We start from the raw sequence: 27,998 nt of genomic DNA on the forward strand, positions 1-27,998 counted from the left end.
TTCTATTCTATGATTCTACAATTCTTGTGGTGCAGTGATAGTCCTCCTACCTGTGAACCAGAAGGCTTGAAGTCAAGTCTCACCTGCTCCAGAGCTGTGTCATAACACATTTGAACAGTTGATTAAAGTATCTAATAACATCCTGACTGGCCTTGACAAGGTGAAGTTGGAAAGGCAGATTCCTATTGTCCTTGGCGCACCTTCTAGGGGGCAATTTGCAAATCAAGGTTGCTCTACAGCACAGAGGTCAGCATAAATGTTACGTGAGGCCTGTGCAACTTTAGAGCTCTCCATCTCAGAAGGCAGTGTAAGCAGGATTATTAAATATTTTTAATGATGAGGTATATAGATTCATGTTTGGCAGAAGAATCAAGGGTAGATGAGAATGTGTAATTTGAAACAAACTGATCAGCTATGATCTTAGTGAATGATGAAGCAATCTCAGGAGGGGGAATGAATGGTCTAATTCTGCTCCTAATTTGTGTGTTCATAAAATGATATTCTGGGTGGACCCTGGGCACATATTTTTTCTCATAAATTGGCACCTGTGGTGACAAAAATGGAAGCTGTACAGAGACAAGTTTTTGTGGCCAATAATTGGAGGCAAGCTTTTATCAGAAAAGGGAATCAGTGGCGTAATGGTAATGTCCCTGCATTAGGAATTGAGTGACCCAAATTAATGCTCTTTATTAATGCGCAGCTAGAACGTATAGCCAATTAGGACAGCTAAAATATAAAGCTAGTCCAATAATGCCATGAAACTATGATTGATTATCATAAAAATCCATCTGATTCATTCATGTCCTTCATTACAGAAGGAAATTCTGCTGACTGTACCTGGTCTAGCCGGCATGTAACAGCAACCCACAACAATGTTGATAGCTCTCAACGCCCCTAGAAATGGCTGAGCAAGCACGCAGTTCAAGGGCAATTAGGAAACAAATTCCACTGGATAAAATAAAGGGAAACAAAATGAGTAAAATAAGCAAATATTTATGAAGAGTCATAACAAATGGGAGAGGCAAAATCAAAATTCTTGAGGAATGAAGTATAAAGAGCAGACACATCAGCAAGCTGTAGCAGCATAAAGAAGTGAATGATGTTTGTATGCAGCAGAACTCAGGCATACAATGGAGGCAATGCTGCCGGAGACAATTTAGCTGCAATGATAAGAAAATGGGTAACTATTCTTAATATCTCCTTATGTGGATCAGATATCAAATCTTGTTCGGAAACACTCATGTTTTATGACATTTTACTTGGTAGAACTCCTCAACTGGTGACAATTGAAGCTCAACCCATTCATCTTCTAATGAGCATGTCTGCTGAGGTGTCCAGTGGGGCATATGCTTATTCTCAGTGCTGCAATTTCTCATTCTTCACCCAGTAAATCACAGAGAATCTTGCTGCAATTTTCCATTTTTTTTAAAGAAAACAAAGTAACCAGTGTTGGAACTCTATGTGTTGGGCTTCTAGCATCAGCGCAAAGAGTGTCAAGCTGGGGGCTGCAGATATTCTGTGTCACCAGAGGCTCTTGGAGTATTTCTCGTAATCGATTCCTTTTTGCTTGGATACTTTCATAACATCGCCATTCTTAGTCTCGTCAGTAACAAGTTGCAAGAATCCTTCGGCGACCAAAGATGGGCTGAAAAAACAAAAAGATGTTTTTTTCCTTTGAAAAAAACAAGAATATTTTAGCAATTTATCAAATCACAGGTTGGAATAAGTTCCATACGGCATAGAAGGAGGTCACCTTGCTTGTACTGGTTCTTTGAAAGAGCTGTCCAATTAGTCCTTTTCTGCCTCCTTCTCTATAATTTTCTTCACAACCCAGTTCTTTGGACAAGCTCTTGATCACTGCCCCAAATATCTGTGGCTCAGATTTCAAATCTTGTTTGGTTACAGTGCCCTGAAGTGCCTTGTGACATTCTACTGCATGAAAAGTGCTATATAAATGCAAGCTAGTATTGTCATATTGTAATTTTCATGAAGGTCTGCACAGATTTCCCTCTCAAGAATTTATCCAATTCCCTTTCAAAACAACTGGGATTGATTTTGCTTCCATCACCTTTCCAGATCACAACAGCTCACTGCATAACTTTTCATTTGTTTATCTGAACGTTGGTAATATTCATCACTTTACAGAAAATGTCAATACTCAGACAACAATTGCTTATCTTCTAACCACTGGAAAAATTTATGTCAATTAAAAAACATCTAAGTCTTGATCCTCGGCTTGGGAACTGTAGTCCTGACTAATTCAGAGGATCTGCAACTAATCCCTACCTCCACACAGGGAGATGAGTTATCACAGAACTGTTCATGATACAGAAGTAGGCCATTCATTCCATTGTGTCTTCAAACTGGCTCTTCAAATGAACGTCAGTACCTACTCCCAATTTCCTACCTTTTCTCCTTATCCTTGCATATTATTTCTATCCAAATAGTCATCCAATACCCTCTTGAACGCCTCAATTGAACCTGCCTCCACCACACTTCCAAGCAATGCCTTCCAGACCCTGACCACTCTCTGTGTGAAAAGGATTTTTCTTACAATCATATCTGCTTCTTTTGCAAATTATATGGGAAAGGTAATCCCAGGGAGACTCTGGAGAGGGAGGCCTGAGGAGAAGTTATGAAGATAGATTGGAGAAGTTGGCACTGTATTTCTCGGAGAAGTGAAGGCGAGAGAAAATTTGATTAAAGTGTTTAACATTGTGAGGGGGGCTGCGCAGAGTAGCTTGGGAGAAATGTTTTTCTCATAAAAGGATCAAGAACAGGAGGGAACAGATACGAGGTAATTTGCAAAAGAAACATGTGAGATGTGAGAAAAACCCTTTTAACATAGTGAGCAATTTGTTTCTAGAACACACTGCCTGGAAATGTGGTAGAACTAGGTTCAACTGAGGAATTCAAGAGGGCATTGGGTGATTATTTATAAACAAACAACATTCACCAAAATTTAGACCTGGAGAAGGGAGATTCCAGGAGGGGATACCAGAAACAGTAGTCCAAGGAGGTTGGGGAAGGCACTAGAAGGACAGACAGGGAGAACTTGGGAAGTCAATACTTGAGGAAAACTAACGCGACATTTGGACATCTAAATGAAGGGAGACTCAGGATAGGAAAGAAGAACAGGAATGGATGACTGTTGCAAAGTTGGCTAGAGTACTTGTGGATTGGGAGGCAGGAAGTTAGAATTTGGTGTTTGTAAAATGCAAGGGGGGAAACATTTAAAAGATCATGTGCTTTTTCTGTGCTGAGAGACCTGTTCTAACCTGTCCATCTTCCTACTCAGCTATGAGCTCCGCTGTTCCCACTGACCAATCACAATAGCCCCTTACCTGCATTCCACCTATCACCATCCCACCTACCTTTTCCAGCCCCACCACCCCTTTATTTATTTCTGGGTTCCCCTCCCCCTACCCAGTCCTGACAAAGGATTTCGGCCCAAAACGTTGACTTTCCTGTTCCTCTGATACTGTCTGACTTGCTATGTTTGTCGAGCTCCACGTTTATCGACTCTGGCTTCTGGCATCTGCAGTCCTTACTGTCTCCTAGTCATAAATATAGGACAGAATGGCAGAAAATGTAGTGTTCAGTATGAGGTATCTGAGAGTTTGGAGCCTTTCCCAGACTGCCATATATCCAAGAAAACACTTTGTCTTGAGTCACTCTCGCTCAGGGTTCTGGAGTTGGATTGTAAGTTAGAGATTTGTTAGATCATTTTACCCAGGATATTAGATGGGGAATGAAGCTTCCTCTGCACTGTCTCAGAAACACTACCATGGCAGGTACAGTATAGATTAGATACACAGTAAAGTTCCTTCTCACTGTCGTATTTAACACTTCAGGAAAAGGAGCTAATCAAATCAATGTTCAAATAATGCCACTGGTCAACAAGAGTTAGAAGATTCAGATTCCAACTTCTGTTCTCACTCTATAATGCCCAATGCTGCCACTGCTTGTACAGCAAGCTGGTCCAGTCCAGTAAATTGCCCCAGCATTTCTGGTGATGAAATACTCTTCATGATCGGCGTATCGGTGAATGCCGGACAGAGGACATTGATCCGAACTCCGAGGCTCTCTGCTGCGGAGGCTCCCTAAATGCAGGAAACAAAGCAAGACAGGGATTGGAGATTAGCACAGCGCTGAAAATCAAGCAGTGGTCACAATGCATTAGCCGCCAAAATAGAATTTTTTTTTTAAATAAACTTTCATGGAATGTGGGAATTCTGGCAAGACCAGCACTTCTTGTCTGTTCCTATAAGTGAATGGATTGCTAAAGCATTTCAAAGAGCAGATCAAAGCAAGAACATTGCTGTATGTCTAGAGTCACATATAGGCCAGTCTGGATATAAACTGGAGGTTTCCTTCCTGAAAAGAAATCACCCAACCTGCTAGGTTTTTGTGACAATCCAATAACCTCATGGTTACTAGTGGGTGCTCAAGGAGCAGAATGGCCTACTCCTGCTCCAATTTCCCATGCTCCTTTACAATTCAAAAACCTGTGCTGTCACTAGATTTTTAATTCCAGATGTATTTAATTAACTGAATTTCTGCTTCTGTTTTAGTTGAGCTGGCATCAACACTCAGCCAATACGCACTTGGTAAATGCCAACAAAGTTAACTTCTTCAGATGAAGTTTGGGAGCTGAATGTGTTTCTGGATATTTAGTCTACATTTCTGGATTATAAAGGAGCATGGGAAATAGGAGCAGGAGTAGGCCATTCTGCTCCTTGAGCACCCTCCACCATTCAACTAACGTGTAGCTGGTATTCTAACTTAACTCCAGCCTCCTGAACTGTCCCCATATCCCTTGATATCTTTATTATTGAGGAATCCATCATCAACCTCCATCTCAAATATCCTGTATAATAGAACCACAATGGCATCCTGGTGCAGAGAATTCCAAAGACTCACCACTGTCTGAGTGAGGAAATTCTATTTCATCTTTGTCCTAAATGGCTTACCTCTTTTTTTGAGACTGTGAATCCGGTTCTAGACTGCACCCAGTCACGGATATGACCTTCCTGCGTCTAGCCTGTCAATCCCTGTAAGAATTTTATATGCTTTCATGAGGTCATCTTTCTCAATTCAAGAGAATACAGGTCAAGTTCTCCTCTTTCTCTACTTATAGGACAGTCCTGAATCCCAGGAATCTTACTGATGAGTCTTTATTGCACTCCCTCTCACTCCTTCTATTGTAAGTGTATCCTTAACTTAAGTAAGGAGACCAAAACTGCACACATTACTCTAGGTGTAGTTTCATCAAAACTCTATACACTAGTCGTAGTCTCACCAATGCTCTATACAACTTCAGCAAGGCCGCTTTACTCCTGTACTCAAAAACCCTTACATTAAAGGTTAATATGTTATTTACTTTTCTAATTCCTTGTTGCACCTGCACTTTAGCTTTCAGTGACAATGCACAATGACACCCTGATCCCTTTGGACATGAGCATTTCCTAACCTATCACTGTTTAAGGAAAGTCCTGCATTTCTGTTTTTCTTACCAGAGTGGATAACTTCATGTTTTTTTTTCTACATTACGTACTATTTTCCTACTCTTGCCCATTCACTTAGCTGTCTAAATTCCCTGAAAGCCTCTCTGTATCCTCTTCACAACTTGTATTCCCATCTAGTTTGGTGCCATCAGGAAACTTGGAAATATTACAATTGATTGCCACATCCACATGCCTGTGATACAGGTTGTGAATAACCGTTGTCCAAACTCTGATTTTTGTAATGCACCATGAGACACAGCCTGTCAACATAAGAATGATCTGTTTACTCTTGCTCACAGTTTTCTGTCTATTAATCAAGTTTCAGTCCATTCCAGTATATTATCTCCATTCTTAGTCATTGGGGACAGAGGGTAGCGGTGGAAGGATGCTTTTCAGAATGGAGGGTTGTGACTAGTGGTGTCCACAGGGATCAGTGTTGGGACCTCTGCTGTTCATGATCGACATAAATGATTTGGAGGAAAATGTAGCTGGTCTAATTAGTAAGTTTGCGGATGATACAAAGATTGATGAAGTTGTGGATAGTGAGGAGGATTGTCAGAGGGTACAGCAGTTCATAGAACATAGAACATAGAATAGTACAGCACAGTACAGGCCCTTTGGCCCACAATGTTGTGCCAAACTTTTACCCTAATCCTAAGGTCTATCTAACCTCTACCCCTACCTTATACTATCATCAACAGTTCAGTTGGAGGCATAGGCAGAAAAATGGCAGATGGAGTTTAATTTGGACAAATGTGAAGCAATGCATTTTGGAAGGTCAAGTACAGATGGAAATTATATTGTGAATAGCAGAACCTTTAGGAGTGTTGATATGCAGAGAGATCTGGGTGTGCAGGTCCACAGATCACTGAAGGTAGCAGTGCAAGTAGATAAGGTAGTAAAAAAAGGCCTATGGCATGCTTACCTTCATTGGAAGGGGCATTGAGTACAAAGATAAACAAGTTATGCTGCAGCTTATTAGAACTTTAGCTAGGCCACAGCTGGAATTTTGTATACAGTTCTGGTCACCACACTACCAGAAGGATAAGGATGCTTTGGAGAGGGTACAGAAAAGGTTTATCAGGATGTTGTCTGGTATGGGACATTTTAGCTATGAAGAAAGGTTGGATAGACTGGGTTTGTTTTCACTGAAATGCGGGAGGATGAGGGACAACCTGGTAGAAGTTTAGAAGATTGTGAATGGCATGGAGAGAGTGGAAAGTATGATCAATTATTAGGGGCCACAGGTTCAAGGTGCGAGGGGGGATGTGCGAGGCACGTTTTTCACACAAAGTGTGATGAGTGCCTGGAACACACTGCCAGAGGAGGTGGTGGAAGCAGACACAATAGCAGCATTTGAGAAACACCTGGATAAATACATGAATAGGAAGGGAAAAGAGGGATACCAATCCTGTAAGTGAAGACGGTTTTAATATAGAAGTGCAAAATGTGTCAGCACAGGCTTGGAGGGTCGAAGGCCCTGTTCGTGTGCTGTGTTGTTCTCTTATCTTATATTCTCTAATTTTGCTTATTAACATCCTATAAAGTTTTCTGAAAATCCAAATAGACCACATCCATCTATCCTTATCTATTGAGCTAGTCAGCTATTCAAAAAAGCAGGCTTGTCAAATATGACTACCCCTCATAAACCCACGCCGACTTTGCCCAATGCACCATTATTTTCTCAGCGATCAGTTGTCACATTCCTTATAATAGATGCTGACATTTTCTAGAACATAGAACAGTACAGCACAATACAGGTCCTTTGGCCCACGATGTTGTTCCGAACTTTTACCCTAATCCTAAGGTCTATCTAACCTCCATCGCTACCTTATACTGTCATCCATATGCCTATCTAATAGCTGCTTAAATGCCCCTAACGAGGCCGACTCCACTACCCTCTCCGGCAATGCATTCCACACCCCTACCACTCTCTGAGTAAAGAACCTACCTCTGACGTCTCCCCTATATCTACCTCCACTCACTTTAAAACTATGCCCCCTCGTAATAGCTACCTCCACCCTAGGAAAAAGTCTCTGGCTGTCTACTCTATCTATAACCTCTGATCATTTTGTACACCTCTATCAAGTCACCTCTCATCCTTCATCATTCTAAAGTGAAAAGCCCTAGCTCTCTCAACCTTTCCTCTGCACCTTTTCCAACACCTCCACATCTTTCCTGTAATGAGTTGACCAGAACTGGACACAATACTCCAGATGTGGCCGAACCAGGCTTTTGTATAGCTGGAGCACAACTTCATGGCTCTTGAACTCAATCCCTCTATTAATGAAAGCTAACACACCATACGCCTTCTTAACAACTCTATCCACCTGGGTGGCAGCTTTCAGGAACGGTGAACGTGAACCCCAAGATCCCTCTGCTTCTCCACACTGCCAAGAATCTTTCCGTCAACCCTGTATTCTGCTTTCAAGTTTGTCCTTCCAAAATGAATCACCTCACACCTCACATTTTCTGTACTATTGATGTTAGGTTAACAGATTTATAATGCCCTATTTGCTCTCTTCTTCTCTTAAATTGTAGGATTACATTTCATCATCTTTTAATCTGCAGAACTGTTCCAGAATCTACTGGATATTTTGTAAATAAGAACCAAGGCATTCACCATTTTAATTGTTGTTAATTCATTCATGGGATGAGGGTGTCGCTGGCCAGCATTTATTACCCATCTTTAGTTGCCCTGAGGGCAGTTAAGAGTCAACCATATGCTTAAACAAAGGAGACTATGAAGGAATGAGGAAGGAGTTAGCTAAGGTAGAATGGGAGCAAAAACTTTATGGTGGGTCAATTGAGGAACAGTGGAGGACTTTTAAAACGATTTTTCACAGTGCTCAGCAGAAGTATATTCCAGTGATAAGGAAGAACTGTAGGATGAGAGAGCCAGCCATGGATGTCTAAGGAAATAAAGGAAAGTATCAGATTGACAAAAAAACACATACAAAAAAACAAAGAGTAGTGGGAAACTAGTAGACTGGGAAATCTTTAAAGGTCAACAGAAAGCCACAAAAAAGTTATAAAGAAAAGTAAGATCGATTATGAGAGTAAAACTAGCTCAGAATCTAAAAACAGGCAGCAAAAGTTTCTATAAATATGTAAATCGTAAAAGAGTGGCGAAGGTAAACATTGGTCCTTTAGAGGATGAAAAGGCCAATTTAATAACTGGGAATGAGGAAATAGCCGAGACATTAAACAGTTATTTCGTGTCGGTCTTCACAGTGGAAGACACAAATAACATGCCGAAAACTAATGGCAAGAAGGTTATAGCAGGCGAGGACCTAGAAACTATCATTATCACTAAGGAGGCAGTGCTGGGCAAGCTAATGGGGCGAAAGGTAGACAAGTCTCCTGGCCCTGATGAAATGCATCCCAGGGTACTAAAAGAGGTGATGGGGGAAATAGCAAATGCACTAGTAATTATTTACCAAAATTCACTGGACTCTGGGGTGGTTCCCGCAGATTGGAAAATAACCAATGTGACGCCAATGTTTAAAAAAGGAAGTAGACAAAAAGCAGGTAACTATAGGCCAGTTAGCTTAACTTTGGTAGTGGGGAAAATGCTTGAATCTATCATTAAGGAAGAAATAGCAAGACATCTGGATATAAATTGTCCTATTGGGAACACCCAGCATGGGTTCATGAAGGGTAGGTCATGTTTAACTAATTTGGTGGAATTCTTTGAGGACATTACTTGCATGGTGGACAATGGGGAACCTGTGGATGTGGTGTATCTGGATTTCCAGAAGGCATTTGACAAGGTGCCACACCAAAGGCTGCTACATAAGATAAAGTTCCACAGTATTACAGGTAATGTATTGGCATGGATAGAGGATTGGTTGACCAGTAGAAAGCAAAGAGTACGGGTAAATGGGTGTTTTTCTGGTTGGCAGTCAGTGGCTAGTGGTGTGCCTCAGGGATCAGTGTTGGGACCGCAATTGTTTACAATTTACATAGATGATTTGGAGTTGGGGACTAAGTGTAGTGTGTCAAAACTTGCAGATGACACTAAGGTGAGTGGTAAAGCAAAGTGTGCAGAAGACACTGAAAGTCTGCAGAGGGATATAGGTGGTCTAAGTGAGGGGGCAAAGGTCTGGCAGATGGAGTAGAATGTTGATAAGTGTGAGGTCATCCATTTTGGTAGGAATAACAGCAAAATGGACAATGTTTTAAATGGTAAAAAATTGCAGCATGCTGCTGTGCAGAGGGACTTGGGTGTCCTTGTGCATGAATTGCTAAAAGTAGGATTGCAGGTGCAGCAGGTAATTAAAAAGGCAAATGGAATTTTGTCTGCTATTGCTCGAGGGATGGAGTTTAAAAACAGGGAGGCTATGCTGCAGCTGTATAGAGTCCTGGTGAGGCCACACCTGGAGTACTGTGTGCAGTTTTAGTCTCCTTACTTGAGAAGAGATATACTAGCACTGGAGGGGCTGAACAGAAGATTCACTCGGTTGATTCCAGAGTTGAGAGGGTTGGATTATGAGGAGAGACTGAGTAGACTGGGATTATACTCATTGGAATTCAGAAGAATGAGGGGAGATCTTATAGAAACATATAAGATTATGAAGGGAATAGATAAAGTGGAGGCAGGGAGTTTGTTTCCGCTAGCAGGTGAAACTAGGACTAGAGGGCATCGCCTCAAAATAAAGGGAAGCAGATGTAGGACTGAGGTCAGGAGGAACATCTTCACCCAAAGGGTTGTGAATCTGTGGAATTCCCTGCCCAGTGAAGCGGTTGAAGCTACCTCGCTAAGGCAAGGCTAGATAAATTTTTGAACAGTAAAGGAATTAAGGGTTATGGTGAGCAGGCAGGTAAGTGGAGCTGAGTCTCAAAAAGATCAGCCATAATCTTATTAAATGGCGGGGCAGGCTCGAGGGGCCAGATGGCCTACTCCTGCTCCTAGTTCTTATGTTCTTATATGATTCCATTCATGTTACTCATAAACTTCTCAAGCAAGCAGAGAAGCTAAATGAAGAAGGTGAACAATAAAAGCATTACTAAAGAAGAATGAAGGTATAAATCTTGCATTATTAAGTTAATGATCGATTCCGCTATAGATTAAGATATTACTGTCAGAGTCACTGATGAGCAGGAGACCGAGAATCCAATTTCCATCTCTGCTTCAGAACTGACAATTGAAGATTACTCAGAATGACCAAAACAGAGTCAAGCAGCGCAAGGAGAAGCAAATGGACAAACATGAAATCTCAATAAAAGATGCAGAACACAAGACTTACCAGAGCTGTAGTCCAAGGAAAGAGAATGGGTATGAGACAAGGAGAGGGAATGAACGAAACAAAATATGGCAACTGAGACTATGGTTGAAGCAGATCATGGAATTATAATGAGAAAATTGCAATACATTGTAATAAATCATTAATGAAATCAATTGAAAGTTGGCACAATTTCTCAGAAGAAAATTCTGTAACCACCCAGGAGAGGAACTGTCACACGAATGCAAGAGTGCAGAATGAGATCAAAATCAGATCAGGGAGGTTGGTTAAAGTATCATAATGTGAAGTCTGAGATTTTGGGAAAAAGGGTGGGGATATGTTTAAAATATGAATAATAAGGCAGATTGGGGGAGAAGCAGAGTAATGGAGTTAACATTAGACAGATACACAATGGTGATGTCAGAGTCACATGATAAATCAGAGAGAACTGGAAGAGAGTAGAAGTTCTAAACTGGTGCAAAGAGGATACGTATTCAGATCAAGCTGTAAATGAAGAGTTCTTGCAAAGCGTTCCATTGAATCCAACAACATTGCTTCAGGAGACTAAACAGAGTTAGATCCAAAACACACAACAAAACTGAATCTGTTAGAGATCTAGCGAGTTGGATACTAAACTTATCAGAGACCCAGTAAATTATACCCTGAATCTATTAGAGATTCAGTGTGCTGAGCACTGAATTAGAGACTCGGTAAACTCAGATTTTTACCTATTGAAAATCCAGTGAGATAGGCCATGAATCTATTAGAGGATCTGAGGGAGATCAGACGATCCAGCAAATACAGGAAACACTTACAGCCACTGCCCTGGAGAATCCCACCACTCCATGCTTTGAAGCTGAATAGACTGGTCCAAAAATTACTGGATAGATTCCTGTTTAAGGGTGATAAAAGGGACAAAGAATAGGCTTAATTACTAGTCTGCACGTAAAGGTAAAGGATTTTATTTCCTATCAGTAAACCTGGGTCCAGGATTGAGGTCCATAAAACTGGAGATTTAACCTTGTTGGGTATAGAAATTAAAGAGCTGTGACATTCCAGGTGATGGGAAATTCCAAATGGGGAACGTGACAGAGACTGAAATTCTCAAGGGTCGTAATCCCAGGGTAGGGAAACTCTCCAAACAGTCAATGGGGGAGAGAGTTAATAACTTGCCTGACTGAAAATTCAGCTCACCACCACTGTGATCAAATTGCTCAATTTCAAACTGTATCCAGGCATAGAGTTCAAGTGTCAATCAGAGATTTTGGGCAGCAGATATCTGCTGGGTTCTGCCCAGTCTTCCCCTTTTTATGGCGTTGTAAAGTCAGGTTTTCTACAGATAGTGTTGCCTTAGTGGAAAGACACTGGCTGAAGGAGCAAAAACAGCAGAAGAATCAATGAAGGGTTATGACATTATTTTGGGTACAGATTGAATTGCATGGTGTCAGAAAGCCACCAACTATTGGTACCTGATACCCCCATATCCCAGCACAGGTGAGCACAAATTTCTTTGGTTTATGTAGAAGTGAGCGCTGAAAAGCCCATACCTCAAAGAGACCACAGAATCACTGAATATCATTGATTGTCACATGGTATCTTACACAACAGAAGGAGACCAGTTGGCCCATTGTGCTTAGATAACAGGGTGTGGAGCTGGATGAACACAGCATGCCAGGCAGCATCAGAGGAGCAGGAAAGCTGACGTTTCAGGTCGGGACCCTTCTTCAGAAATGGGGGAGGGGGTAGGGAGCTCCGAAATAAATAGAGAGAGGAAGGGTGGGGCTGGGGAAGGTAGGTGGGATGGTGATAGGTGAGTGCAGGTAGGCACTGGTGGGGATTGGTCAGTGAGGTGGGAGGAGCGGATAGGTGGGAGAGAAGATGGACAGGTTGTGTCAGGTCAAGGAGGCAAGGATGAGAGGGAGGGTTGGTCATGGGATGAGGCCGGGGGGGGTGGTGGGGAGATTTTGAAATGAATAAAGTCCACATTGAGACCATTGGGTTGTAGGAATATGAGGCGGAATATGAGGTGCTGCTCCTCCTGTTTCCGGGTGGCGTCATTGTGCTGGTGCTGTTTTTTCAAGTGAGTTCTCCAGTTAGTCCCAGGACCTTGCTCTTTACCTATATAACTGGTTACAACCAACTAGTTATCCAATCGGGGTATGTGAGTTTTATATCATAAAAATGAAGTCTGAACAATGTCTTATAAGCACATCTTCAACTAGTGTGTGGCCTAGAACCGGTACAGTTAGTGATTATACCCCGGGTAGGCACCAGGAAGTCTAACTCAGATACACAATGTACCTGGAATTGCAAGTGATGAAGCTACCTGGGTACACAGTCAACTAGTCTACAGCCAGGTACATGGTCAGCATATCTATCCCAGATACACGGTCACTGAGTATACTCAGAATATACATTCAATGGGGCTATTTCCAAGTATAAATTCAGTGACTCTACCACAAATACACATTTAGTGAGCGTACCCTTACACAATCAGAGCATCTGTCAGGTACACATCCAGTGAGTATACCCCAGGTACGCATTCGGTGAGTATATCACAGATAGACAGTCAGGGTTTCTATTGCAGGTACATAGTTAATGAATAAATCCCCAGGTACAGAATCAGTTGTCTATCCAAAGAACACATTCAGTGAGTATACACCGAGTACACTGTCAGTTCTTATGCCCCAAGTGCACAGGATTTATACATGTAAAGACTCTCCCTTTTATTTGTCTCTGTACCTTTTATTTTCACTTACACAAAATTGTCTCTCCCAAAGCAGAGTGCACTGTGCACCTGCCAGTTCTCTACTTAGGTGTGCAAATGATTACAGAGTGTTTGATTTATTTGAATATATATGAATACATCATTTTTCAGCCAATTTTAACTATTTACATGAAATGTCCCAGACCTGCCATGGAGGAAACATTGACTATTACTCCTCCTGCACCTCCAGTCTTTTTATTCATGCAATCTAGTCCAAGATAGGTTCCTCTGATCACACTGACCTGCAATAAAAGTGACATAATGTGATCATATACAGGCAACCGAACATAGAAAATAGGACCTGGAGTAGGCCATTCAGCCCTTTGAGCCTAATTGTCTAACTCAATAGCTTCCCTCCTTGCCTACCTATCTTTTGATTCTTTTAGCCCCAAGTGCTATATCCAGCTCCTTCTTCAAATCAATCAAGGTTGTGGCCTCAATTGCTTTGTGTGGTATCAAGTTCCACAGGTTCACCACTCTCTGGGTGAAGAATTTTTTCCTCATTTCAATCCAAAATGGCCCACTCCTTTGACTGTGACCCTGGTAATGGAATTCCCTACCTTCAGGAATATCCTTCCCGCATCTACCTTGTCTAATCTAATAGAATATTACGAGTTCATTCTTCTGAAATACAGCGAATATAATCCTAACTGAATTAACCACTCCTCATAAATCAGTTGTACTATCCGTGGAATAAGTTTAGTAAACCTTCGCTATTTTCCCTCCACAGCCAGAACATCATTCCTCAGATAAGGACACCAAAACTGCACACCATACTCTAGGTAGAGTTTCACCAAGGTCCTGTACAACTGCAGCACAACATTCTTACTCCTGTATTCGAATCTTCTCACTCTGAAGGCCAACATACCATTCGTCTTCTTCACCTTCCACTGCAATGCATGCTTACTTTCAGCGACTGGTGTACCAGGATAACCAGGTATCATTGCACATTTCCTTCTGTCAATTAATTACCATTCAGAAAATTATCTGCCTTCCTTGTTTTTTGTTACCAAAGTTGATAACCTCACTTCTATCTACATTGTGTTGTACAGGTAGTTCTCCTATAACGCGATAGTTGCATTCTTGTGGGACCTTGTGCTGTAGAAAATCGCCATAGGAAATCAAATTACAGGGAAATCGCTATAGAAAATTGCTATACCTGTAGAGCAGAAAATTTGTGTTGTCCAAACTGCATCCACTATTCATCAATCACATTACAGCCAATGTGCATTAACGATACATGTTTTATAGCAGAATTACCTGTATCTGCCATGCATTTACCCACTTGCTCAGATTGTCCAAATCACACTGAAGCATTTCTGCATTCTCCTCACTGCTCACCCACCCACCTAGATTTACACCATCTGAAAATTTGAAGATATTACATTTAGTTTTCTCATCTAAATCATGAATATATATTGTATATAGCTAGGGCTTTGCACTGATCCCCACTGGTTGTCACTTCGGAAAAGACCTGTTTATTCTTACTCTTTATTTCCTGCCTGTCAATTAGTTCTCTGTCCACCCTAATCCCGAGCACTTTAATCTTATCTGTTATTCTCTTACGTGGGACTTTATCTAAAGCCTGTTTAAAATCCAAATAAACCTCATCCACTGGCTTCCCATCATCAGCTCTACTAGTTACAGCCTTGAAGAATTCCAATAGATTTGTCAAGCATGATTTCTCTTCTGTAAATTCATGCTGAGTCTGTCCGATCCTGCCACTGTTTGCCAAGTGCTCCACCATTGAATCTTTTAAAATAGATTCTAGCATTTCTCTCAATACTGATATCAGGATGACTGGTCTGTAATTCCTGGTTTTCTCTCTACCTCTTTCTTTTAAATAGAAGGGTTACTTTCAACCTGTAGGAATTGTTCCAGAGCCTACAGAATCTTGAAAGATAGCCACCTATGCATCCAATATTTCTAGAGTCACTTCCTTAAGAACTCCGGGATATAGATTATCAGGCACTGGGATTTATCAGCCTTCAATCCCATGAATTTCCCCAACACCATTTCCCAACTGATTTCTTTCAGTTCCTCCCTTTCACAAAATCCTTTGTCTCCTACATTTCTGATATGTTATTTCCTGCTTTGTGAATACAGAACCAAAGTATGTATTTAGTTGGTCAGCCATTTCTTTGCTCCCCGTTGAAATTTACCCTGTTTCTGACTGTAAGCAACCTACATTTGCCATTTTGTTTTCTCTTCACATACCTATAGAAACTTTTAAACTTTTACAGTCAATTTTTATGTTCCCTGCAAGTTTACTTTTGTACTCTATTTTCCCTTTCTTAATCAATCCCTCTGTCCACCTGTGCTAAATTCTAAACTGCTCCTATTCCTCAGATCTGTTGTTTGTTCTTGCCAATTTCAATGCCTCTTCCTTGGATCTAATATTGTCAATAATTTCCTGTGTATGCCATGGTTTGGCCATCTTTTCTGTATTACTTCTATAGGAGGCAGAAATGAACAATTGTTGAAGTTCATCCATGTACTCTTTGAATATTTGACAATACCTTTCCACCTTAAGTAGCATTTCCCAATCTATCATAGCTAACTTGCACCTCATACCATTGTAGGTTCCTCTAATCAAAACCCTCCTCTAAGAATCAACTATTTGTCGCTCTCCATGTTGATGAAGAATTTTATCATTTTGTGGTTGCTCATTCCCACCTAGATTGCCAAGTATTGTAAGTAGTAACGATTAACTCACACTTACCAAGTTTATATCTAAACACCTCTGCCAGTTTGTTTCATTGCCTACTCCAGCGTTGTTGCAAACAATATCCAACTGTAGAAAGTTTTCTGTGGTTTTCTTGAATGCATCTGTAAGAGAAGTGTTATACAAGTGGTTAGGTCTGTGTGATATGCTAAGGACACAAAGTATACATCAGCACAACAAGCAATGCAATTTCACATGTTTCTGTTCTCTCTTACAGCCTCGTGGTAACATGAAACCACAATTAGATGTTCTTTAATAAAGTTCACGTTTTCCTTAACTCAGCAGACCTCGGTAAATATTCATTGGTACAATTAGGCAAATAACATCAATTAAGAACGGGTTAGAGATAACACAGTGAGGAGCTGGATGAACACAGCAGGCCAAGCAGCATCAGAGGAGCAGGAAGGCTGACGTTTCGGGTCTGGACCCTTCTTCAAAAATGGGGGAGGGGAAGGGGATTCTGAAATAAATAGAGAGAGAGAGAGAGGCGGATGGAAGATGGAAGATGGATTAAGGATTAAGGATTAAGGAGCAGATAGGCGGAGAGGAGACAGACAGGTCAAAGAGGCGGGGATGGAGCCAGTCAAGGTGAGTGTAGATGGGGATAGGTCAGTCCAGGGTGTTTTCTTGTGAAACCACCACTAGGTGGAGTAATAAGTGCATGCAGCAACACAGCGCTGCAGTGTGGCATCCGGACACTGCAGTGGAGCCGCAGCAACAGCTGGCTGTTACAAAGATGAGACTGCCAATCGAATCACACTGCGATTGTATCCACTGCTGAGGTGTACAAGTGTAAGCTTGCAGGGAACATAAAAGCTAACTGTAAAAGTTTCTGTAGGTATGTGAAGAGAAAATGATTGGTGAAGGCAAATTTACAGTCAGAAAGAGGGGAAATTAGTTTTGAGGAAGGGTGCCGCGACCTGAAACATTAACTCTGATTTCTCTCCACAGATGCTGCCAGACCTGCTGAGCTTTACCAGCAATTTCTATTTTTGTCTCTGATTTACAGCATCCACAGTTATGTGTTTTTTTTTACAGGGGGAACTACATTGGGGATCAAAGAAACGACGGACCAACTAAATACGTACTTTGGTTCTGCGTTCACAAAGGAAGGAATAACATTCCAGAAATAGCTAATTGACGCTTCCTTCCTTTCGGAACATCCATTTTCCACCTCGGACTGAATTGATGCAAAGAGCTGAGGTAGAACAGGGGAGCGTTTGTCACTTATAAAATTAATTCCTGCGAAATAAAGAGCAGGCTAGTCTGCACTGGCACTGATGTCAATGGTCACAACATGTGGTGACATCAGCAGTCTACATGCACGTGATTTCTGAAGGCTGTTGTGGCCCGCTGACATTACAGCCCTGTCTGCACATGCCCCAGTAGCCAATTTTGGTATTTGGTTTAATTACTCTTTGGGGAAAAAAAAAAGGCAACTTTATATCCAACAGATCAGGCTGTTCAACAACCATCTCCCGAGGGTGTGCAGCTTTGCATTTGCAGCTTTGTTGGGCGGTGTTGTGGGATGGAAGGAAGAATTTCTGGAACAAAACCGAAGCTGCTGGAAAATCTCAGCAGGTCTGGCAGCATCTGTGAAGGAGAAAACAGAGTTAACGTTTCGGGTCCAGTGACCCGAAGAAACGTTAACTCTGTTTTCTCCTTCACAGATGCTCCCAGACCTGCTGAGCTTTTCCAGCAACTTTGTTTTTTTTCCGGATTTACAGCATCCGCAGTTCTTTCGGAAGAATTTCTGGTATGGGAAGGGCAAGACAAACTTGACATGAAGGGTGGCTGCCATGTCCTGTGAGGCTTCAGAATACCGAAACAGCATGTGCACTATCCCTGGTTAACTAGCGTAATCTGAAGTCAATCAACATACTAAAAGAATTCTGCAGATTCACATGAACAGCGCTCCTGCATGCAGACAACAACAAATTATAATCCTACTTAGGAAGAGTAATTCCTTGGCAGGTTGGAAAGACCTGCAGCAATTTGAACTGCCCTTATTCCTTTCAGTTTCTGTTGGACATCAATCAACAGTATGAGTAAGTTTGTCGATGTTTTGCTGATGTACTGTGCCAGTGGGATCCTGTAGATTTCAGGGTACAATCCAGTTTAATGATGAAACCTGCCCATACCTTTCAATTGGTTGCCAGACGTCACATCACAAGTTATGAACATCGTTTGCTGAGCTCCATAGACTTTATCAAACATAGACTTCGTATTAAGGCCAACTGCACTGTTAATATCTAAAAGGCTGACCTGAAAGAGGCAATCAAAATCCTCTTAGCTTTAGAGTGGAAGACAGAATTCATCCATAACATTACAGGGTTAGTTAATGGTTCATTAATGATGTTCTAGAATCAGTTAATAATTAACCAATAGTGTTATGGGTTTAGTTAGTGGTTAGTCAATATGTGATAGGGTTAGCTACTTAGAGGTACATTAGATATCTACACAGGTACAGCATAGTACTAGGGATTTTGACCTAAGAGGTCTATGTTGGGTTCACCACTTTAATATCACCTTAATCTACCTATCCTTCTATTTGTTTTTTCTCATGTGCTAATCCAGCTTCCCCTTAAACGTGTTAACGCTTATGGTGTAGAGCTGGATGAACACAGCTGGCCAAGCAGCATCAGAGGAGCAGGAAAGCTGACATTTTGGGCCTAGACCCTTCTTCAGAAAACGTCAGCTTTCCTGTTCCTCTGATGCTGCTTGGCCTGCTGTATTCATCCAGCTCTACACCTTGTTATCTCAGATTCTCCAGCATCTGCAGTTCCTATTATCTCTAACGCTTATGGTAGCAGGTTTCGCATTTCCTCCACTCTAGATATTTTTTGGATTTATTAATGACCATCATACATTTAATTTTAATTTTTGTCTCCTCCAAAACAAGATTTTTGTACATCTACCCTGGAAATCAAAGGATATGGGGAATGGACAACAAAGTGAAGTTGAGGCAGAAGATCAGCCATTGGATCAGACTAAATTACACTGGAGGCTCAAGGGGTCATTTGGGCCATATAATCTATTCCACCTTCTACTTGTTATGATGTTATGAACATTTGCACCTTCTTAAAGACCTCCATTAGGGATCCCTCAAACTTGAGGAAAAAATCTCCAACTAGTTCAGCCTGTCTCGACTGTGAAAATCTCTTGATTTTGGGATTACTTTTGTGAGGTATTTTTCCATTTCCACTGCCTACACATCCTCAATATTGTTGTGAACTTGTTACAGTCCCACCTAATGTTATTGCTGAAAAAGATAGATTTCAGATATTAATTTGGCTTGATAGATCATATTTTCTTTATTTTTATTTTAACAAGGTGGTCTTTCATTGAAATAGAAGCACACTGAGCTAATGCTGCAGATTCAGTTTTAACCATAAAATGAAGTTTATTATACAAATAAAAGAAAGTAAAAAAGAATAAGACAAACTATTAACGTAACACAAATTCAAAATTTTTGAAACACATGGAAAAATGCAAACTCATTGATCCTTACATTACTCCTTTACAGTGCTCAAAGCAGAAAGAATTCCCTTCTTTATCACATCTATAAGTTTTAGTTTAATGGTGGCTTTTAATTCCCAGTCTTAAAAATCTAATAGCCTTTTCCTTGAGTCCTTATACAGATGAGTTTATACTTTCTTATCTTCAAATAACTCCTTCAGGATTTTAATCAAACACTCTGGTCTGGATCTTTCGGATGAAACTCTTTATACTTAAGTAACCTATTTCTTAGAAGTTTTAAACAATTTCCCTGCTTCAGGAGCAACGGTGTTACACATCCAGCTTTAGCAAAGACTTCTGCAAACCTGAACTGGAAAATGATTTCTTTATGGGTATTTCCCCCAAGCCAAAAAGATACTAGAACATTCTAAGTGAAGTCACATGCACAACTAAAACAAAACAAAGACCTACAGATGCTGGAAATCTGAGGGATCTCCTTATCCAGAGATGGAGCCCAGAGGGAGAGAAAGGCAGTCAGGCAGACAAAGGGATGGATGATGGTAAGCCAGGGAATAAAAAAAGCTGAAATTGGGGACCATAAGTAATGAAAATGGGTTGGCTATGCTGAAAGCAGCATATGTTATGACAAAACCAGTATTGAGTCCTGCAGGGTCCTCAAGAGGTCTCATTTTCTACTTGAGGACCAGATGTAATACAGAGGGGAATTCTTTCTGCTTTGACTACTGTAAATGAGTGCTGTAGGGATTAATGCGTTTGCATTTTTTGACATGCTTCAACAATTTTCAATTTATGTTAATAGTTTGGTTTATTTTGTTTTATTGATATTTTTTGTATAATAAACTTCTATTTTATTGTTAAAACTGAATCTGTAGCATTAGTTTAATGTGCTTGTGTTTCAGTGAAAGAAATATGCTTCTTCAGCATATACACTACTTTTTCTGAGCGACTGTCAATTCTGAAGGAGTGTCACTGGACCAGAAACATTAACTCTGCTTTCTTCCTACAGACGCTGCCTGACCTGTTGACTTTCTCCAGATGTTTCTGTTTTTGTTCCTAATACACAAATGTTTACTGTTTACTTGTAAAGCTCACCCATTGAAAACAAAACACATTGCACTCCAGAAAGCCTCTCCCTTGTACTGTGATTGAAAACAGAGTACAATGGCTACAGAAGTACTTACAAGTTAATTATTACACCCCTTCATAGATACAGAGTAAACACACAAGCCGCTAGATCATAATCAACAGTCAAAAATGAATGGTATTAAACGTATTTCTAAATCACTCACCCTACCCTAACCTTGGATCTATATAAGTTTAATGTAACTTTTCTGTTTTCCTTCTGGAAAGAATTCCAGCATTTTATTTGCTTATATATAGCCTTATTAATTTGTGTCACTATTGTTAATGATTTGTGTATAGTACCCTTTGCCAGACCTGCTGAATTTCTCCAGCATTCTCTGGGTTTCTTTCAAAGTTCCAGCATCCACAATATTTTGCTTTCATTGGCTCAGCCTCTTTTAAAGGGGTTTCACCAAACATAAAGCCTGTACCTCGAGATAAGTGTACACACTCCAACTCCCTAGATCCCTTTGCTGCTCTGCTGCCAGACAATTTAATGGCCAATCAATAGCATTACAAAGCTTAAAAATGGAAAGTAATGTGCTTTGGGACATATGTATCTTCTCATGTACTGGTATTAGCGTGTGTAGAGGTATGGGCCCTTGTGGTGGGGCATATCACATGTTAAGGTACACGTCATTTTGGGGAGGTTAGGCTTCCTGTGCTAGGGTCGGGGTCTTCATGTTGTAGGATGAGCCCTAATGTTGGAGTGTGTACACTTATCTCGAGGTACAGGCTTTATGTTTGGTGAAACCCCTTTAAAAGAGGCTGAGCCAATGAAAGCAAAATATTGTGGATGCTGGAACTTTGAAAGAAACCCAGAGAATGCTGGAGAAATTCAGCAGGTCTGGCAAAATATGTGGAGAGTTCCAAAAAAGTAAACAAAACAGTATTTTGTTTCTCTGTCCACAGGTGCTTCCAGACTTGCTGAGTTTCTCCATCATTCTCCATGTTTGGTTCTGAGCCAATATTCATTGAGTAGCAGCGTTGAGATAGTTAAAATATTGAAGATTTTAATATTTTGGGGGAGACAGTCACTAGTGACCTTTAGGACAGGAAATCTACTGTCTTTATCTGGCCTGAGCTGTATGGGACTCCAGACCCACAGCAATGTGGTTGACTCTTAACTTCCTCTGAAATGATCCAGAAAGTCACTCTGTTTGACCAAATTGTTAATATAAGGAAGAAGAAGAATAAAATGTTGGGGCCATCTGGATATCAACCTAGCCTATGTAAGTGGAGAGACAGGTAGAGTTCAGGAAGCAGTGAGGCTGCAGAAGGACTTGGACAGACAAGGAGAGCGGGAAAAGAAGTGGAAGATGGAACACAATGTGGGAAAAGTGTGAGGTTATGCGTTATAGTAGGAAGAAAAGAGGCATAGACTATTCTCTAAATGGGGAAAGGCTTTGGAAATATGCAAAGGGACTTACGAGTTCTAGTTTAGGATTCTCTTAAGGTTAACATGCAGGTTCAGCTGGCAGTTAGGAATGAAAATGTAATGTTAGCATTCATTTCAAGAGGGCTAGCACATAAAGCAGTGATGCTGACGCTGTATAAGGCTCTGGTCAGACTGTATTTGGAATATTGTGAGCAGTTTTGGGTCCCATATCTAAAGGAAGACATGCTGTGTTGTAAAGGATCCAGGGGAGGTTCACAAGAATGATCCCAGAAATTAAGGGCTTGTCATATGGGGAGAAATTGGCGTCTATACTCAATAGAGATTAGAAGGATGGGGGAGTGTCTCATTGAAACTTACAGAATACTGAGGGGCCCAAATGGAGTGGACATGAAGAAGAGATTTCCACCACCAGTAGAGACTAGAACCGGATGGCACAGACTCAGAGTGAAGGGATGACCCTTTAGAACTGAGATGAAGGGAATTTCCTCAGCCAGAGGGGTGAATCTGTGGAATTCATTGCTGCAGAAAGCTGTGGAGGCCAAGTCATTGTGTGTGTACTTGAGACAGAGATAGATAGATTCTTGGCTAGTAAGGGGATAAAGGGTTATGAGGAGCAGGCAGTAGAATGGAACTGAGAAACATATCAGCCATGATTGAATGGTGGACCAGACTTGATGGGCTGAATGGCCTAATTCTGCTCCTATATCTATTGGTCATATGGTCTTGTAACCAGCCTAGTTAACCCTGCAAAGTTCTCCTCACTAAGATCTATGGACCTGTGCTAAAATTAAGACAGCTGTTCCATGGACTCATCAAGTAATAGCCTGATATAGGCACTTTATCGCCCAAACCCTCAAGCTCTAACGCAAAAAAAGACAAGGTGTAAGGGAACACCACTACCTGTCAACTCAGAGCTACACACTATCCTAACAGGGAACTACAGTACTGCTCCTTTGACTCCCTTCATAACAACACTCTGGGTGTACTTGCATCAGATGGACAGAAAGGATTAAAGAAGGAAGCTCACCAACATCTTGTGATGGTAATTAAGAATGGACAATAAATGCTGACCTTCCCAGCAAGCCCATATCGCACAAATTAACATATCAAAATAAAAGTTCCTTAAATATGGAGTAGGAGAGATTTCAAAAGAATAACCAAACATGGCTCTGAATAGGACAGCCTTGCTGTCAGATTAGTGATTTTACCTCAGGGTATTTCTACCTCAGATATCTTTGCCCTCACTGTCCAGCTCATGCAAGAGTGAGGTACCGTGAGGGGACATGGATAGCAAATGCAACACCTTCAGATGAAGGGGACAGGAAACTCGGCAAAGGAGTTACAGTTGAATTCTTCCATATTGCCTTCTGAGTCAAATGTGATAAATTAAACTGTGCATGAATTGTGGTTACTCCATGCAAACTGCAGATGAAAGTCTCACCCACGTGCAACAGTTACACACAGGTTGTCATGCACACGCTGTCACTTCAGTAACACATCTTGTTTATTCCATTGGACCTTTTAATAAAAAGAAAATAAATCATCAGATTACCTTGGCACCATTTTTCAGCAGTATTTCAGCAAAAGCTTTGCCAAGTCCTTGAGCTGCTCCAGTTATTAAGGCAACTTTTCCCAACAGTGACATTGCAAAGTTGAGGGTATTCAATTCTACGTAACACTTCTCGTCCACTTATCAAGAACAATCTGGTCAAAGTCCAAAAGGCAGTAAACAGTAACAACTGGCTTTAGTTGGTTCTTGTATATCAGCAGATCCTTTTCACAGAAAAAGTCCTCAAAGAACAAGCAGAATCACAGATTCCAAGGCAGTTGCTAAAGGCTTCGAGTGTACTTACATACTATTACACCTCATTGTATAGTGCACTGGAAATCAATTCCCAGAGTAATCACAAAAATTAAAGATTGAATAAAAGTATGCAAAATTCCTCAATTTACATGTCATTTTAGACCCAGGTTACAGAACACATGGACTAGGTTTCTGTACTTAAAAAGAATTATTGTTTATTATAAGTGAGCAGATTCTGGCTAGAAGTAAACAATTATGAACCATCAAGATACAACTCCAACAAGATAAAACTCCCCCTACACACACATATCAGACAGATAAAAAATATTAGTGTCCTGGGTGTTATGATGAAAGACTAGGACGGCACTTCAATGGACTCTGCCCACAGGCTTCATTGAGATAATCCTTCTGGCTTGTCAGGACATGCTGTTCAGCAATCTCTCTTCCCAGGTACTTTCACATGCCTGCAGGAGGCATAGAGCAATTGGTTCACAATTTACAGTCTCTGGCTTATTCATTAAAACTAACAGCTTACCAACATCTGGTGAGGGAAAATAAACTGGCTTTCTTCAGGCAATTTTCATTTTACAGTTGAGTCAAAGATAGTACCATCTTTTCTGGGGGAGGCTTCTGCCTATCTCATTTATATCCAAAAGCTATTCAATAAGTTGGAAGCCAAACACATAGTTGTTAACAGGTAGAAGGTTTCTGTCATCGACAACTGGTCATCATTCCACAGAATAACTAGCTACTTGGTCCCAGCCAAATCTCATTTTGTACACTCTCCCTAAGCCAGTTTGTCTGCAACTAAATCTCTCCAACTAAACAAACAACAGTGTAAAGGACATATACAATAACTGCTGGTGATTGGCTTTTAAGGTGAAATATTCGAACTCTGCACTACTGGCACACAGTGTCTACATCATTTAAAAGTGAAGAAATCCCTTCCATTATCCTCGGTTTTTAAAACAGTCTCTTTCCCATTTCAGTCCATAATCAAAAGTGCAGAAAAATAACAACATAAGATATTTACAACAGCTTGGCTCAGCAGTAGAAGAACCGTAAACGTGTCTCTTCAAATCCCATTTCAAAAGATAACCATGTTGTTTCGTTCAGTCAGGAAATATGGGTATCACTGGCTAGGCCAGCATTTATTGCTCATCCCTATTTGCCCCAAGATGATGGTGGAGTGTTGCTTTCTTTAGCTACTTCAGTTAGCTTGGTGTTCACCTACAGTGCTTTCAGGTAGAGAATTTCAGGATTTTGATCTAGTGATATTAAAGAAAGAATGGCATATTTCCAAGTCAAGATGGTGTGCAGCTTAGAGGGGAACTTGCAGGTGGTGGTGTTCTGATTTTTCTGCTGCCCTTGTCCTTTTAGATGGGAGTGATTGTGAGTTTGGAATGTGCTGCCTAAGAAGCCTTTAAGAAATTCTACAATGCATCCTGTAAATGGTACGTACTGCTGCTACTATGCATTGGTGGTGGAGGGGCTGGATGTTTGCGCATGTGGTAGCAATCAAGTGTGCTATTTCTCTTGCATGGTGTCAAGCTTCTCGAGTGTTGTTGAGGCTGCACTTATACAGACAAGTGTGAAGAATTCCATTACATGCCATGACTTATACCATGTAGATGATAGACATGCTTTCGGGAATAAGGAGATGAATTAGCAAACATCCTAGGCTCTAACCTGCTCTTGTGTTTATATATGTATTTATATGGCTAGTCCAGTTTAGTTTCTGGTTAAAGATAATCTCAAGGATGTTAATACTTGGAGATTCAGTGATGATAATGACATTGAATGTCAAGGGGCAATGATTAAATTCTTTCACATTGGAGATGATTATTGTCTTACACTTGTGTGACATGAATGTTACTTGCCACTTATCAGTTCAAGCCTGGATATTGTCTATGTCTTGCTGCATTTGGTCGTAAGACAGCTTCCATATCTGAGGAATCACAAATGGTGCTGAACATGGTGCATCATAAACTGGCATCTCTACTTCTGACTTTCTGATGAAGAGAAGGCCATTAATGAAACATATAGAAGTGGTTGAGCCTAAGACATTACACTTAGGAACTCCAACACTGATGTCCTGGAGCTGGGATGGCTGACCTCCCACAACCATAACCATCATCCTTTGTGCCAACAGAGAGACTTCCCCATTTTGCATTGACTCTAGATTTGCTAGGAGTCCTTGTTGCCACACTTAGTCAAAGGACAGTCACTCTCATCTCACCTCTGGAAGTCAGCTTCTTGGTCCAGGTTTAACCAAGTCATTATGAAGTCATGAGGGACCACTACATTGAAATAGGGGCAGAACTGAGGCAGAAGCGTCAGAAAAGCATTAGAGTCAGGGAGGTACTAAGGGATTGGTGTACTGTTAGGCTAGTAATGAAGGAAAGCTACACCTTCAGAGGTGTCATTCTTTCAAAGAAACTTGTCTGGCTGTGAGTATTTAAAACAACACTTAAAACAGTCCATTTGACTGACAGCCTATATCTTGTGGTGGCATGTTCCACATTCCCACCACTCTGGGTAAAAGTGTTTCTCCTCAATTCTTTATTAGAACTGTTGATGGCTGACTTATACTTGTGGTCTCTATTAATGGACTCTTCCACAAATGGAAAACCATTCCCTAAGTCTAACCTATCAAACTGTTTCATATAATCTCAGTCAGGTCAACCCCTCAGGTCCCCTAACCTGGCCATTCCTCACCCTCTCCAATCCAATTATTTGTCAATCTTCCTAATCCAGCTAATCTATCCCCGCTCCCAACCTAACTGTTCCCATCTCCCTCGAATGCAACAATCTGTGGGATGGAGCTCTGTGTCACTAACTGTTTCCTTTTTGTGGCAGTTCCTTTCTGCTGTTGGTGTCGTAACACTGGAAGCTCAACTTTCTTTAGACATTTGCAGTATTCAGTTGTGAAAGAGCATTCAGTTAGAAGTGAAGTAAGGCCTGATGTTGACATTAACCTGTAAAAACTGGTGAGGCAGTGTGATTGTACCTAACCTCTGTGATACATTATCCCTCTTCTTTTTCCACTAAAGATCTATTAGATGCACCTTGTCATGTTTTCGGTCGCTACTATGAGATCATCCCACTCCCTCACAATGGATTCATTCCAACCCTCCCGGTGAGATCCTCCATGTCTGTCCCACTCAGAAAGAAAAAAGCTTAAAACCAGTAGGACCCCTTTTTTTAATGCTTCAAAATAGAGCTCAGTACGCCTAGGGCATTCATTTCCAAGTTTTTTTTTAAATTTCCTCTGGGAGAGAGAGTCTTCCTGTCTCCTCAGTGAGATACTCCAAGTCTCTTCCAAGTTCTCCCATGAAATGCTGCTGGACGCTACCAAGTTCAGCTGAGACCTGGGTCAGGGTCTGGATGTTAGGTGTTGGAGCCGGGGATGAAGTCAGGACCTGGGATTCTGTCTTGACCGGTGTGGGGGGGAGGGTGGTGGTCGGCACTGTTCAGTGACATTCAGGGCGGCTACCTTGGGCAGTACTGCTTTCTAGCACTGTTTCTTTCAACGTTGAGGTGTAGTTTGGCAACTTCTCGGTAGAAAGCAACAACAGCAAAAAAAAAGCAGCCCCTGTTTTGCTGAAGCGAACACACGAATTATTAAAGCTTCCGCCTAAGGAAAGGAAGACGCCGTTGTAGATTTACAAAGCAGGCTTCCTCCTTCCACCTCGCATTGACCTTGCGACTGATCTCTCCTGTATCTCAGTGCACTCGAACCAGTCTGTCTGTGAGATCTCTGGCCAAGCCTTGATTCGAAAGCAAGGTCTAAAATGAGCATACATGAAACGTTTGCAAGTAAAATATTTCTCCGAATTTCCTAAACCACAGCAACCCCAGGTTATGCAAGGAATTAATCTACAGCATTGAAATACTTACAGTCGGTGTGGGTTTGATCTTGAAAATCTGACGTTCCTATGTTGGCCACTCCCGTCAAATCAACTTCCT

The 27,998-nt window shown here is 41.1% G+C and overlaps 1 protein-coding gene across 8 annotated transcripts; it reads right to left on the bottom strand.

The window, feature by feature from the left end:
* Positions 1–977: 977 nt before the first annotated feature.
* On the bottom strand, positions 978–27,979 carry LOC109914266 (15-hydroxyprostaglandin dehydrogenase [NAD(+)]-like). Of its 8 annotated transcripts, none has more exons than XM_048603803.1 (8): positions 27,930–27,979; positions 23,778–23,929; positions 18,366–18,489; positions 16,222–16,328; positions 13,645–13,741; positions 11,548–11,624; positions 3,940–4,103; positions 978–1,645 (listed from the first exon to the last, which is right to left on the bottom strand). In XM_048603803.1, the coding sequence occupies exons 2-8, from the start codon at positions 23,868–23,870 to the stop codon at positions 1,522–1,524; spliced, it is 786 nt and encodes a 261-aa protein (XP_048459760.1). In that variant the 5' UTR covers positions 23,871–23,929; positions 27,930–27,979; the 3' UTR covers positions 978–1,521. The 8 variants fall into 8 exon arrangements, 7 of the variants coding, with proteins under 7 accessions (XP_048459760.1, XP_048459763.1, XP_048459762.1 ...); XM_048603806.1 differs by lacking the exon at positions 23,778–23,929 and adding an exon at positions 23,529–23,743 and having other exon boundaries at positions 1,002–1,645; positions 27,930–27,976; XM_048603805.1 differs by lacking the exon at positions 23,778–23,929 and adding an exon at positions 23,450–23,743 and having other exon boundaries at positions 1,002–1,645; positions 27,930–27,976.
* Between the last annotated feature and the right edge of the window lie 19 nt (positions 27,980–27,998).

The sequence above is a fragment of the Rhincodon typus genome, chromosome 12 (assembly GCF_021869965.1).
Source record: "Rhincodon typus isolate 14 chromosome 12, sRhiTyp1.1, whole genome shotgun sequence".
Taxonomy (NCBI): Eukaryota; Metazoa; Chordata; class Chondrichthyes; order Orectolobiformes; family Rhincodontidae; genus Rhincodon; species Rhincodon typus.

Bases quoted from the DNA above. Each gene is read 5' to 3' on its own strand.
- LOC109914266 (XM_048603803.1), bottom strand. From the start codon at position 23,870: ATGTCACTGTTGGGAAAAGTTGCCTTAATAACTGGAGCAGCTCAAGGA. The intron at 18,490-23,777 runs GTAATCTGATGA...TGCCTCTTTCAG, and splicing joins TGCTGAAAAATGGTGCCAAG to GTCAGCCTTTTAGATATTAA. The intron at 13,742-16,221 runs GTAAGTGTGAGT...CTTTTATTGCAG, and splicing joins GGTGTTTAGATATAAACTTG to GTCAGTGTGATCAGAGGAAC.